This window comes from Zosterops lateralis (genome assembly GCF_965231275.1).
Source record: "Zosterops lateralis genome assembly, chromosome: 9".
Taxonomy (NCBI): Eukaryota; Metazoa; Chordata; class Aves; order Passeriformes; family Zosteropidae; genus Zosterops; species Zosterops lateralis.
Genome location: NC_139769.1, coordinates 5,307,669 through 5,323,013, shown reverse-complemented (window position 1 = coordinate 5,323,013; position 15,345 = coordinate 5,307,669). Strand labels below are relative to the sequence as shown.

The 15,345-nt window shown below is 42.8% G+C and overlaps 1 protein-coding gene across 1 annotated transcript in view; it reads right to left on the bottom strand.

Moving 5' to 3' along the window:
• Window positions 1-552: 552 nt before the first annotated feature.
• Window positions 553-15,345, bottom strand: part of GLIS1 (GLIS family zinc finger 1) — a gene marked incomplete at its 5' end in the record, with an annotated part of 180,128 nt that continues 165,335 nt past the window's right edge. The window contains 3 exons of the mRNA XM_083867903.1: window positions 553-1,100; window positions 4,194-4,361; window positions 9,751-9,935. Of these exons, the coding sequence (XP_083724029.1) occupies window positions 964-1,100; window positions 4,194-4,361; window positions 9,751-9,935 (490 nt within the window). The 3' untranslated portion in view covers window positions 553-963. The remainder of the gene's footprint in view (window positions 1,101-4,193; window positions 4,362-9,750; window positions 9,936-15,345) is intronic.

The following is a 15,345-nucleotide window of genomic DNA, read 5'->3' as shown; positions in this document are numbered from 1 at the left end:
TCTGGACAGCCCTTATTAAGCCCAACTTGCAGTGGTTTGTAAATGAGAACTTTTTATTCTCCAGTTAGTTTTTCCTTACTGTTCTCCCGGAGTGCCATGGGACACTTTGAGGATCTCAGCTCTAACAGACCTGCTTGGCACACACTGGGGGCACCTGGCCCCTTGTGTCTCTCCCAGGAATCATCACTACCCTGGGAAGTGCAGCCCAGTGGGTCCAGGGCCACAGTTACAGGGAACTAAACCACTGCAGAGGACCCCTGTTCCACTGGAAGCCCCTTGGTTTTCTTCACATACATGTGGGTTGTTTTAATGTCACAGTGACTGAGGTGTCACTGCTTTGTTGAAATCCCTCTCAGGCATGTTAAAGAATGCAGTATCAGGGAGCCCAGTTGTGTTAAGAAACGACAGTACACTTGTTTCCAGTTTTTAATGCTTTCTTGTAAAACTGAAAATACAAAACCAGCTGAGCAAATGTAGATCTTTATATACATGAGGTCTCTGATTAAAAAAAAATCCTTTTAGTAAAAAAAAAAAAAAAAAAAAAAAAAAAAAAAAAAAAAGAAAAAAAAAAAAAAAGAAGACCGAACCAAGAAGTTAAATGAAAACTGATTAAAGGGGACAACATTCTCAAATTGAAGTATACTTTCCAAGAAGGAAAACATCTTCTTTACAAGTTTATTATATAACTTACATTTACACTTTACTGAGAGAACTTACAAAACAAGCTGCTTGAAATGCTCCTCATTCCCTTAAAGCATGAATTTCAAAGTGCCACAGCAAAGGAACAAGTTCCAATATTATCTTACACAGACTATTCATGTATAAAATGGTTTGGTAAATGTGAGGTGTTCATTTAAATGAGCACATATAGGGATACAGACTAAATAAAAGTACTTGAACAACACCTTTGTTATTACATACTCAGTTATAGGTATAATAAAGGAAACAAGGCCAGCACTGCTCTTAGGTATCTGTGTAGATGGAAGGAATGTGATTCAAGCAGTGATCAAAGGCACTGTTCTGGAAGAATCCATTTTCATCCGTTCCATTGGAGACCATGTCTTCAGATACACACTGGGCTTCAGAGATCCCCTCATAGCCTGGAAGAGTGACAAGGGCATGGACAGGAGTTAATGCCACAGTGCAGGAGAGGAGGGAAGCACAGCCTGGGGGCTGAGATCACACAAGACAGGACAGCACAGCACAGTTAATGGAAAGACAACAGTGTTCAGCATCAAAGCCTTGTCCAGGAGAGCACAAATTTCAGTGGGTGTTTGTGTCATCATGGCTGGTGCTCCCATTTGTTCCTGTGTAAAGCTGTGCACTTGCAAGTGAAGTGCAAGTATCAGAGCATGGCTCTCTTGGGACTCACAGTCATTGTCTGAAAAGGGCATCAAAACAAGGAGTGGGCAACGATCCTACTAAATGTGCACTACAAGTGATGCAGTCCTCTTGGTTTGTGTTTTTCCTTTTAATAGCACTTCGAAAAAATATTCCATATTTCTCCCAGCTGCTCTTAAGACTCAGAAGAAATCTGGATCCTACATTTACTGGCTCTCCACACAGTGCAGGTCTGAGGAAGCATGTCTGGGGAGGGTCAGGCTCACAGGACATGCGGAAAGAGCTGAACCTCAGCCCCCCCAAGCCCACCAGGCTGAGCTGGCTGCTGCTTGCCAGGCTACCAGAAAGCCATGGCAATAGAGAAGAATTTCTCTGTCCTCCTTTCATAATGCCAAACTTCCACAGCTATTACAAACCTCCTGAGCTGCACATCCCTGTGGAAAGGAGCAGGTTTGCCATGCTACCAAATGCTATGGCAGCTGGAGTGCCAGGGAGTCTAAAAAAAAAGATTTATTGCCTACCCCAAAGGACATGAAAATTTCCTATTATGACCCACTATAGCCTGCTTTTACAACTGGCCACTCAAGGCCCACATGCACATGTTCATTTTACTGCTCCTGCTTATTTCCCCTCTGCTGTGTTTGCCCCCTTAGCATCATCCTTTATACATATTCTGGTTTCCTTTATATCACCTGATTTGGGTTGGGTCTTTAAGAAAGCACCTATGTGAACCTCAGCACAATGTTCTGACCCTTGGACTGAGCCTCCAGGGACCCCAGAGCCCACCTTCCACAACTGGAATAAGCAGCAGGAACAGCTGAGGGGAGCCCATGGAACAAGATGCAGTTTGGCACATGCCTGTGCTTGACACAGAAAGTCAAGGCCTTACACAGAGTGGGGACTCCACTGGGGATCCCTGATCTGATCCTTGTGGCTGAAGCACCAGACCTAGCTCCATTCTCTGCCCCACAGAGGCGTCTGTGGGGTCATGGGAAAATGACCCTTTTCCTGTGCCTTGGTGGAAAATGAGGTGATTCCTTCTCTTTAGCCTTCCCCTTGTCTTTCCACCTGCCCACACCTCTGCAGGCAGCTGTGCCTGGGTGGGGCTGAGCCAAGCTCTGCCCAGGCCCCATGGGGGCACCACACCAGCACCCAGGGTTGGATCCTGCATCCTACACAGCCAAGTCCTGGCTGCAGGAAAACCTGTCCACTTCATCACTGAGCTATTTTGCTGTTAGGTCATGTTTTTTATTATTTGAGATCAAATTCTTACATTTCTGCATTTTCCTATGACTTGTTAATTTACTGTTAGTTTACAGGTCAGATTCTGCTGTCTGCAGAAGTCTGGCACACAGTGAATGTCCAGAGGTTCTGGAGGACGACCTCAGCATGTTTATCTGTGTCGGGCCAAGTGGAGTGACCAGTATTTTGATAAGTTTTGCGAGTGTTTATGTTATGCTAATTTCTATTTGATAAGCCTGTATACAGGGTGGATACACAACCACAGATGGATAAGACCCAAGATAAGCATACACCCCAGAAATCATTATTAGATTCCAGATAGAGTAAACTATCCGAAGGCCTGAACAGAAAATAAAAATTTATTGACTGTTAATGTGATTCATGGAACAGCTGTTTGCCAGTCACATTTGGCATTCCTGCGAGATGAGATCTCATTTAATATTAATGGTGCTATAAAAGCCTGAAAAAAATTAATGTGTAGCCTTGATGAATCTTGCAAACCTGAATGGTTCTATTTTACACACTAAAAGATGAGATGAGATTTATATATTTCATGCATGTTTATGTTTCAGCCTTTTAAGTATTTGCATGCCTCAATAACCACTCTAAAAACAAAAATACTAAACAGAAACATTTCATGATAGTTTAGGCCCAGACAGAAAAATCAACTGTTGTTGAAGTTGGTGTCTTGCCACAGTATTATTCTTTACTGCTACAATTTCTTTTGGAAAGTTTATTTAGTCTGTTCCTTAAATATTGCAGGCTGTCAATCTAAGCTTGAAATTTGATGTTAACATGAAAAAACCCTATGTTTTAGTCATATCAAACTTATGAGTAACACTAAAGAATTCAAAGTTGAAGCTGAAACTTCATCTTAAATGTTTCCCTTGTGTTGGTTACTGATGCATGCACTTCCCAGAATGGAACAGCAGACAAATGCATGCACACTTGCTCTGAACAGAGTCTCCTTTAATACAAAACAAACAGGAAAGTCAACTCTAATTTTGTGGTCTGACTCAGGCCCCAATTCAAAAAGCACTTAAACATATGTTTTCAGTATCCTTCTTAACCGAGGTGCCCTTCTGAGTGCAGACATGAAGAGAACTTTCTTGGAGATATGTAAGTAAAGATTGCAGCAAATGGTTGTGTTTTATGGCTCTGACAATACTCACATTTTGTTTGATTTCAGCAATTCTGTCAATTCTTAATTTTAAAAGTAGACAGAAAGAGAACCCTAAAAGACTGCAGTACTCTAGTAATGTAGCCATTATAACTTTGCCCTGATTATAAAAGCCTGCCTGAGCACACCTGAGATGTGCAATGAACAGATCACACAAAAAATGTAGGCAGTGCCTCCTCAGCTCTTCTGAAGGTGGGTGTTGCCTATGGCGTCCAGCAGAATGGAGGACACTTTGTCTATCAGTCAGATACAGCAGCATTAAAGAAAAAAAACATTACTTTCCTTCTGGGGTTTTTATAGATGAAAATATATTTCAGGGCTATTTTTTACACAAACATGTTTTTGTCATAACACTGAATATAAAATGTGTTCTTTGCCCCTCCTGCTACAAATATCATTTGGGTAATTCCTTGTAGGTGAAATAAATTACCTGTTGAAGCTAAAGGTGCATTGAGTATGTGATAGCCATTCTGCCTCAGAGGATTGAAGCAATGGGATTCCCCTGTGAGCACATCACTGCTGACAGACTGGTCCATTGTTCTGTAGCAATCTCCGTAGTGGAAACAGTTTTGTATGGAGTGAAAGCTGCCTTGGTAACCTGAAAGCAGATATTGCACACAATTCAATCCTTCTGCAATGGCACTACCTCCACTTCTGTCACAGCATTTCATTACTGTTGGGGGGGTTTATTTCTCAGTTTTAACTTTGGAAAAATAATCATCCTGTTCTATGAAGTACAGTTACAGAAGAGCCTCATCAAACTCGGTCCCACAAGGTGCTGTGGACTGTGAGCCCCATCAGGCAGAAATCTCAAGGATGGGCTTATTTTCCAGCACTGGATCAGCTGAACACAGTCAACAGCACACTTGGTTCCAAGTAGTGAGCCCTCCACTGGATCAGGTCCAGGATGCTCAACTCTTAAGGGAATGTCTCTGTAACGAATCACTGTTAATTTAAATACAATAATGCAGTTTTTAAATGGATAGCACTGCTTTGTTTCCAGTTAAGTAAAGTCTTTTCCCATCCAGTGTGTGCTGTGCACTGCTGGAGACAGCATTGTTTATCCAAAACACCTTCACAGGTTCCTCAAACTTCTTTCCCAGACTGATCTTGATTCAAATGAATCCCCTTTCACTGGACACAGGGGGCCACAGTGTGCAGGTAAAATTGACCTAGAAGGGCAGGACTAACTCCAGACGGTATGTTAGGTGAAGACTGAGTTCAACCAGAGGCTCTTCTGCTTGTGTAAAGTGCTGAGATAGATCTGTATGGTCTCTGCTTGCCTCAGTCATTCTGCTTTTGGGGCATGTTTGACTTTCATCCTCCACATACCCAACATTTCTTAGGTCCTGGGTTTTTTTCCCCCTAAGTATTGTATTATCAGTACCCAGCAGTTTGGGGTTTGCCATTGGAAGTCGTGAATGAGTTGTAGACAACAAACGAAGATATTTAACAGTAAAGGACAAATTAATTGCTAAGAAAAGAATTTTGCAATTTTTGAGTTGTTCCAACATCTAAAAAATTGTGATTTGTTCCCATAAGGATGATCTCAAAGCATGTCACAATATTTAAACCAACCATGGCCTGATTTAATTCTCTTCCTTCCTCCTGCCTCAATAAGCTCTTCCTTATTCTGGGTGCATTGCACACGAACTGCACATTCCTGTGAGCCACCCCTTTTCCTGCCTTCTCTGAAATGATTCTCCTTCCCTTAAATGCAACTGAAGTCAACCAAATTAGGCTTAAAGTCTAGCAGAACGTGCTTCAGGATTTTCCTCTAACTGCCAGAAAAAATATGGAGCTGTTGTCTTTCTTCCCTCAGTCTTACTCAGACTGAAACATTTCCTCAGGAACTCCTGCAGAAGCTCAGGGCAGTTCAGTGGATCCTAATCACAACCATGTTTCTCCATTTCCAGCTGACAGCTTGGCCCCACTCACAGCAGAGACCTGCCCTGCTGGGCTGCCTGTGCAGCTCTTCAGGCTGTTTGTCCAGGAATTAAATCCCTGTGCCTGTCCCCAGAGCACCTGGGGCTGTGTGGGGTGGATGTGTCCCTTACAATTCCTGCAGTGTGCAAGCTCTCTCCTGTTCAGTAAGATCTCCCACATTTCTCTGTATTTTCCCTCTACTACCAAAGTCTGACTGAGCAGACAGTACCAGGCAAAGCTCAGGGTCTGGTCACTTCACATTTCCTAAGGTGGCAATAAATAAGGCCAAGTGAGGCAATTCTTCAGTAGAAATGGAATAAAATCATTGAGTAGTGAAAGATTTGCTCTGAAGCTTCCCAGTTCAATAGGTGCTTTGGCAGAATCTGCAAGGATTAGATGAATAATTTCTTGAGAATGTATGATCCACTACAAAATACCTAAAGTGTTGATGTCCATTATTAGTGAAGGCCTAATGGATGACTCTTAGATAAAGACACTACACACTCTGCACCAAGGCTGCTCGTATTGGCTGCTGTGGAGAAAGCAGCCCAAAAATTTGGAAAGCTGAGCATTAAATGATGCATGTCCTTCCCTGGAATAAACAGCCAGCCACCTCTATTTACTGCCTGGAGAGTCTGGCTCAAAGAACCAAGGAGCCCTTATGAGAGGTAGCACAGCCCTCTTTTGATGTGGTTTTAGGTACAGAGCATTACTGATTGGCTTTGATAATTATCCTGACTTTCTGTTTACAAAACACAAACTTTTTGCTGTAAACCTTCTAAAAATACATCATTTTGAGATGAGCAGTGAAAAAAAGAGACACTTGGCTTCGAAGGAGGCACAACTGGTTGCAGAGAGCACTTAGACGCATTGCTAGAGAAAAAAAAATAAAAAATGAACCTTTTCCAGAATGTCTGCTACAGACATCACTCCTAGGGAAGGCATGACGTGTATTTTCTCTATCCCTGTAACTGCTGTCCTTCCCTTGTGCTCCCAGGCTTGCCTTTGTTATATCAATTAAAAATCTACATGATCTACAGAGCTGGCACAGTGGCTTAGAAAAGCACAGAGCAGCCAAGCATGACAGAACTGGATTGAAACTAGTCGGATCCAGGGTTTTCCCAAGACCTGTGGGGAAAGGTTATTTTGAAGTGTTTTAAGTTACACTGTCTGGAAATACCTGAAGCAGAGAACTGCCTCAGAATCAGTCTGGAAAAGAGTTGCCATAAGCAATGAAATCCTCTTTTGGATTGCACTGTTTATCCCTCAGCACCACTGTGGGATAATCTGAGGAGGCAGAGGGAAAAAAAATGTTCCTGGAACCACCCAGTGAAGAGAGGGCTGTAGGAAAATCCCGGTGCTACTGCACTGCTGAGTTCACCAGGTCCTGATTTCTGCCAAGTGCTTCACAGAGAAAATACAGAGAAATGTCCCTTCCCTGCTCTAACATGCCTGCAAGGTGGGATAAATGCAGGTATGAAACTAAAGAAAAAACATGGAGTGAGGAAGGGAAAGGGTGCAGCAGGAACACGAGTCATGTAGATAGAAGCATGACACAAAAAATGGGATTTCTGACCCTTTGTGTTCATTGCATTTAGTTGTGGTTGCTTTAGATTTCTTTAAATACTTTAATGAGAAAATATGGGGAATTAAAATATGATTAAAATCCCATAACCAAGCATTCAGTTAACAACCACATACAGCTGATTAGAGTAAACTAAACAGGGAGCATTTTTTACAAGTTCCTGAAAAAAATCTCCCTTCAGGGGTTAAAATACAAAGTAAGCAAGAAGGCTGGTCCAGTGCAGACATCCCTGCTCCTTCTAGAGTGTAAATCTGTGGTACCAACTTGGCAATGTGTTTCACCAATATTTTTTTTGCCATATGTATTTCAGGTTTTCCTTCAGTTTTGATTTAAATCAAGAATTTTCTGAGGTTATTTTCAAGTGAAGAATTTACTAAAAGCCCTGTCAGTTTAAATGATCACTGTTAAATGTTTTATGTACAGTAGATGTAGAAATATAACAGTTCATAAAAGAATAAACTAAGTTCCAAACATAACATTTAGTTAAATTTTTTCTTTGAAATAATCTGTGGCAGAAAAGCTGCACTTAGCCACTTCACACAGTGCACTGGCTGCCTCTGCTTCTCTAAGGCACAGTCTAGAAAACTTCAAGCAGCTTTAAAATGAATGATGTAATGAGCAAATAATTGGAATATGCCTATTAAATGCTGTCTTGTTATGTCGTGTCATTTACATGTATTTGCAAATAAATCTCAGCGTTTCAAATTCCATAAAATTTCTGACAAGAAATCATGTCAGGTATAAATAACTACAGGATTCCACTGCCTGCCAGATTCTTTCAGCATGTAATGATTTCCATGTGATCTTACTACAGCTAGGTTAAAACATATAAATAATGTCAGCTTGTTCTTTCATTATCAATATTTCTGCTACCAGCCTGACGAAGCTGCCATCTCCTAAGAATTCCACATCCACACTGTTTATGTGCTTCTGTACAGATGCCTGGTTCTACATCAGGTTTATGTGGTGTACCTTTCTTTTGGCAAAAAATCAAAACTCCCAAATTATTACAGGTTCCATTTGAAAAATGTGCTATTAATGAACTGAGAGGGAAAAAAAAAAAGTAGGGCAAGTACAGTTAAGTACAGGTTACAGATAATTGGTTTCAAAGGCTGCTAATCAAAACTGATTTTGGAATGACCATTTCCATAATTAATTTATAATAATACTTCAACATTTGGCCAAAGTGGAAAATTATTGCTTTTTCAAAACCACATGACATAACACTTAGAAAGCAACAATTCATTCAAAAGGAAATGTGGTTTTCTTAAGGAATAAAGTCAATTTATTTAAGTGGTTCAAAACTTGTTCTCTCTATGCATTTGTTTCTGCCGTAGTAATGAGCTGCTAAACTTTCCTCTTGTGGCTTGTAGTTATTTAGCTCATTATAGCAACATAATCATAGATCATTATATGCTATCATAAATCTGCCACTTCTCCCTTACAGAGTTAATCTTTTTAAATTGAATAATCTGTTGAGCATCAGGTTGAGTTAGTTTTTCCTTCAGCACAAATCATTAAATATAATATGTTTTAACTTTTCAGAGTTAAGCCTGTCCAACCAAAGACCAAAAAAACATTGCTGAGAGAACGAGGGGCAGAGGGAACTGTTGGGATACCCAACCCCATCCCAGCTAGGAGCTGCTCACGGGTTTGTGCTCAGGCTCTTGCAAGCAGACAGATGTCCTGCACACTTCTTTATTGGGAATATTTACCACATTTTAGCAGCTCACCATCTGGATTGCATAACAGATTTCTGAAATATGCAAGCTCCTGTTACTGGAAGAATCTGTGATAATAATATCTCTTGCTAATTTGTGCCTCAAAAATTTCAGGAACATTAATTAGTTCCCACAGCAGAACTCCGGAATAGGTATGTAAGCTCGCAATTAAAAAGGCTGAGTAATTCAGAACAAAAAATGTTTTAAATTAAGCTGTGGGACAGCTGCTTACTGCTCCTATTCCTGTCCTCAAGTCTCACAGGGACTCTACAGTTGTACAGAATGTATTTACATGTTAGTATATAACATAAAACAAGCTAAACTTCCAAATAATAAATGAAAAAATGTTTGTTTTGGTTGTCTAATTCCATGTCTTGTGCATCACTATAAGTGGACTGAGCAGGACACTGCCAAGGTGTGCCTTGGCCATTATTTTGGGACTGGATGCCTCTTGCAGGGTTGCTCTCCAGGCTGGATGACCAGTCAGGAGAGGTGCATGGCCAGCAGCTTTCTACTGAAGGACTTGAATAAATGCAATAAATCTGCTGTTGGGACAGCTTTCCCCATCATGATGACATATCACAGCATGGACCTGTCTGAAAATTTCCATCTGTATGCACATCAGTCCAGTTTAAAAACTGGACTTCCCACCGAAATGCTGACAGTATTATCCAAATCCAAAAAAGCAAAATAAAATTTTTCTCTCCCACTAGAAATTAGGAAAGTTGCAAAAAACAAAAAGAGGGAAGAGTTACCTTGAGATCCCTGCTGTACAGACTGGTTGGGAAATGGGGTGTACGGTGTATTTGGAATCCCAGAAAACTGCTGCCCGTTGGGTGACTGGCTGTGGGAGGATGGAGAGCCGTGTTTCTGCAAGAGGGAAGGTGGAACTAAAGCTTTCAGGGGGCTGACAAGTGGAGAGATTATGTTGGGAGCAAGCCTAGAAAAAGAAAATACAGAAAAACTTCATATATCACATCATAATATGGCAAAATGAAATACTTGAATGAACTATTTCCATAATGGCCAAACTGTAAAGAAGTCTGTTTTGCAGGTACAAATTTTATTGAAAAAAAGGACAACAATGCTACCTTCAGATATTTTCCAGGAGGCAAGAGAGAGAGACAAGGAATTCTGTTCCTTTACACTCGCTTCTTGCACTCACCACAACAACAGGATCAAAACGACATCACTCCTCAGTGAGCAACTTAAACACAGCTCAGTTTGATTTAGGATTTTGTGAGCTGAGACACATGTCCAGAAAGAGAAGTGGAAAATGTAGCTAGAATGCAAGTAAATTGTTTAGGTGCCTTCATAGCTTAATGAGGTAAAACTGTAACAGGGTCAGGCTGCAGCCAAGAGAAAGAAAAGTGTTGGTTTCATTCTGCACATGAGCAAAGAGTGGATCTGGTACAGCTGTGACAAGGGGCCCTGTGCTCCACAGCCCAGTGGTGCCCTGTCAAACAGCACAGGCACCATGGGCAGTTCTCAATTCACTCTCTGCTGCCTCCAGAGCTTTTGCTAAACCTAAGAAGGGTCTCTTTGAGCAGCACCAGAACCTTCAGATGCTGCAAAATCCACTTCACTGTCTGAGAGCCACCCTGTGGAAACTTCCCAGCTACAGAACCTGAGGAAGAAAACCAAAACAACCTCTGCAGGTTGTAAGAGATGTCATCGAGCTGGAAAAAAATACTGAGCACAAACTGTTGGAGGCAGACAAAAATTAACTAAATAAAAACTTCAATCTCTCATTGGTGTCTTCCTCTACCCATGCACAAGCTGTTCAAACATCATAAACCATCATTTCACACGACGGCTTCTTGGAGCAGTTGGCCTGACCTCGGGAGTGAGGCTGTGCTCCAATGAGGGCTAAACACTACATGGGAGTGTGCAGGAGGTAAACAGAGGGGAACTGTGAATAAATGGTGACAACAGCTTAACCAAATTTAACATGAGAGGCACAGGAACGCTGCCAAAAGCTGTCACAGCGACGCTCTAAATATCAGAAGGGGTTTAAATCTACCAGTCCAAGCCCATCCTATGCTCAAATAATCCCATCTCCCAAACCAAGGAAGCAAGACCTATAATGCAAACCACAAAGACTGAAATCTCCCCAGACTAAATGGAGGAATTAAACTAGTGTTGTTAAATGGGTGAAGGCAAGGGTATTTTCAAGTCAAATAGCAAGAACTAGAAAACTATTTTTGTGAGAAAGATACCCCCTGCAGTAAGTGCTGATCAGTAATATGTAAAATAAAGAGGGCTACTGTCCAATTAAAGGAGCCAGCAAGGTAAGGAGAAAAATATCCTATTTGTCCTGTTTTGGAAAAGGCCTGGGGCTATAGAGGTGCCAAAAAGGGACCGGAGGATGCCGGGGCCACCTGTGCTTCACTCAGGTCAGGGACCAAAGGCTCTCTGGAGCCCGGGGAAAAAACAATGAGTTTATTTGCGCAGCAGCAGCCAAAGGCCAGGGGCAGCTCCCCTGGGGCCGCAGCTTTTCCTCAAAGGGCTCAGTGGTCTCGGGTTGGTTTTCTCACCCAAGATTCAAGTTGTTTAAAGTCCTTGCCCTCTAAAAGCCCCGAGTCATGTTGGTACAAAGAAGCAGAGCCTTCTAGGCCTTGTTTTCTGGTTTCTCGAGTTGTTTATTATTTGATATCACAGAGTTTTTCTCTGCTCCCAGCCGAGGTCCAGACAGCGGCTGGGACATGAGGCAACTGCCCACCGATGGGACATCACCTCACATTTGTACAGATAATTACGTGTAGGTTATTTACTATTTTGTACCAATGCCCAGTGCTTACACTAAAAGGGTCACTTCTGCTTTGACCCAATCCACTCTCACTACCTTATATCATCACCACCCCAGAAGATGGAGGACAAGGAAGAAGGAGAGGGACACGAGGTACCACCCAAATTCCACCACCTTGTCCCCCATTTACCTCTATTCTAAGAATCCTAAAACTACTGAATTTTGCATGTTCTACTGTGCTAAACTACTATTTTCACTTCCCGGTGATTTGCAATTCCTCTCCTTGTGCTGGAAGTTTCTCCCATGGGCTGAGATCAAACTCAGTGTCTTCCTGGGCTCTGTGCCAAGGTTTCCAACTCCCCTGGACTGGCTCCACACCCTCCTGTCCAGGGCTCAAATTCTCTTTCCCAGGTTCCAGGTCATCCAAAGGGATGTCCTGGACTCCAACAAGTGGGGCCTTGGGAGCTGTCGTGAGCCGCATTCCCTGTGAGCGCTCCGCGGGGCTGTGTGTGCAGAGATGCTCCCAGGCAGAGCCGGCACATCCTTCGTTCCTCGCTCCGGCCCCGGCACATCCCTGGCCCCGGCACTTCCCCGGCCCTGGCACATCCCCGGCCCTGGCACACAGGGAGGGACACAGGGAAGGGACACAGGGAGGACACAGGGAAGGGACACAGACATCACCCTCCACGCGCCAGCAGCGCCCTTAGAAGCCTGGAAATGGCTTCTATCTGAAAGCAGATTAGAAAGATTGCCGTTGTTTTCGTTGGAAAGATAATAGCTAAAAGAGCTCACGATAGTGACATTTTTATGGGTAATGACCACACACGCATTTGAAAGAGAAACAAAAGATGTACTAAAAACTCCAGCGCGGGGATGAGCCAGAAACCGCTCTGAATAGGGGAGGGAAATGCTGCTGGGGAGAGAGTCCTCTGCAATTGCCTGTGTTGGGTTTCCTCTGCCTGCTCTTGGAATGTCTTGTCCTGGCTACTGCTGGGAAATGCAGCACCCCATAGAGACCTGCCGGGCTGCTCCCAGTGCTTTGTTAGGATGGGTTGCTAAATTCTATGTAATCATCCTGCTTTGTCGAACAAAAATGGTACACTTAGGTATCCAGCTGTGGGAATACTGAAAATTCCAGCTTCCCTACCCACTTTAACTACTCCCAGAGGCTACTTAAATCTTAACCATGGAAGAAGAATTTAAGTTTTTATTGTTATTTTTAAAGCAGTGCTTGTCCCCACTCACACTCTTGCATTCCTGTTTTTCCTGTGTGTGAGCTCGACAGGGTTTGTGCCTGAAAACCTTTGAGATGAGTGTTTAAGGGTGGTGAGGTCTCCTGCAAGGCCAGAGGGGTGCAGACCCTGCTCCAGCTGAGAATGCTGAGCAGTGTGTGGAGCTGGCAGCTCACTGCTCCTGCTGGGCACGGCTGCCCCAGTGCTGGAGCTCAGCAAACATTGCTAGCTGTGGGCAGCTGTATCCTAGGAGCAGGAACCTGAGCTGAAACCCTGACAGCTCCGGGTATCGCTTGAGCATCCTCTGCCTCCTCTGCATCAAGAGAGTTTCACAGAGTTGAGCAGCTCACCATAAAAATCTGCTATGTTCTGCTCAGGCTCCCTCAACAAGGAATTTAAGATGTTTCCTGGAAGCTAAGGCACAGTTTTCAGCTAGGAAAGAATTTTGCTCAGCAGAAAAATCTGGCTATGTTAGCACAAGTGGCCATCATGGGGATCTGTGTCCTTAAAATATTCATCACAATCCCTGCAGCTCAAGCTGGTCTCTAAAATATTACCCTCTGTGTATGTGTGTGTGTGTGTGCATGTGTGAATGTGCTCTGGCATGCTCAAGAGGAGATTTTCATCAGTGAAACTGTCCAGTCTCCAGTGCTGTTTGTAATTCTCCAGTGTTTTTAATTCTCTCCTGAATATCTGCCTACTTAATTAGGTTGCTGTGATACTCAGGTTGTTGAAAGAGGAGGAATCATTCCTGATACAAATTAAACAGATAATGCATTAGAGCCTAAAAGGTGATGCCTTCTGTGTGGAAGGTGAAAAACACTGAAAAACTTACAGCAGAAACTCAGCTGGATACACTAAAATTCCCAGGCAGTAGCTCAGGCATGTGTGTTTCAATAACTAATAGCCTGCACATTTCCTGTTAATACTGTACTACAACCACAGTTTGCTTTGGTTTGGATAGTAATAATAAATATACACCATATATTTTACCTTAATTGTAACTTGCATAATTCAGTAAATTTGCAGGTCCTTTGGGGCCTTTTAATATATATCTGTGCCTATATATAGCTATATATAAAGAGATATAAATACTCTCAGAGGCATGAAAAAAAAAAATCCATATCCTTCCTTAATTCATTACATTTGAGGGCTCCTGGCTCTATAGAATATTTCTGTTGAGGGCCATACAAGGGTGTGATGGGGGAGCCTCCCCTCCACCCTGTCCAAGACACAGGAGCAACAGAACACGCACCACGGAGAGAAGGAGCTTGGCTGGGAACAAAAGGAACATTTTGCTCACACAGCATGCCCTGGCCTGTGCCATTCACAGCCACAGGAGCCACAGAATCAAACAAAATACCTATTTTTTTACAAAGGGACTGAATAATTTAATGGCCAAAACCAACATTTCCGTGCTAAGCGAGGGGTAATCACATCTTGTGCTTCAGGATGTAAAGTGATCGCCCATGGAGGCAGAGAGGAATTCTGCTCTCTTCCCTCACCACACAGCCCAGGGTGACTGACCATGTACTGGGGGCCTTTTCCAGTTCCCCCTGAAGCACCACTGGAGGATGGTGCTGGAGATGGAATTCCTGTCTAAAGGGAGCCAGGATTTCAGGTGGGATTGCAGGGCCAACGCTTCCTCTGAGGAGGAATCAGCAGGCAATCAAGGGAAACGACTACTCAGAAAAATCTTATGTGATTCATACACACAACCAAAAGGAAACTTTGGGAATAACTGAGCCTAGCTCAGTAACCACCTTGTCTGCGGCACTGTGCACATTTCTGCACCAACACTGACTGAAAATGCCCAGCTCCACAGCCCTTCCCACAGGAACTCCTTCAGTCAAGTGGGATTCTACCCACAAAGAATCATGAAACCAAGTGTCAGTCATGGACAACAAACCAGTTCCTCAGTTCTACTGGAAAGCATTTGTCACTCACATCAATGGGAATGCTCAGAAATCTTGGTCCTAACAGAAGAACTTTTTAAAAGGGAAAATTACAAGTCCAAACATAGAAAAAATTGATCTTCCTCTCCCTTTCTAAGTGCACACCTTAGGAATCTCAAACAAATCCCAGTAAAATTTTCTATATAAACTTTCTTGAGATCATTCTTTAAGAATATATTTTGGATGGTGGAAGTTTATATTAAATTGTAAGTAAAGCTGTCTGAGGGAACTACCTGTGTATGCCATGAGCTGTCAGTGACCTACAGAAAACCTTCCTAAAGGCTACAAGTACCATGACTTTGCTTTAGAATTACTGATCCTGTCTGCACTCTCAGCATCCCCAAGCATGCAGGGATGTTTAAGGATCTCTGTATTCTCCCAATGCACAGCAAATGTCCCATTTCAATACCAGTG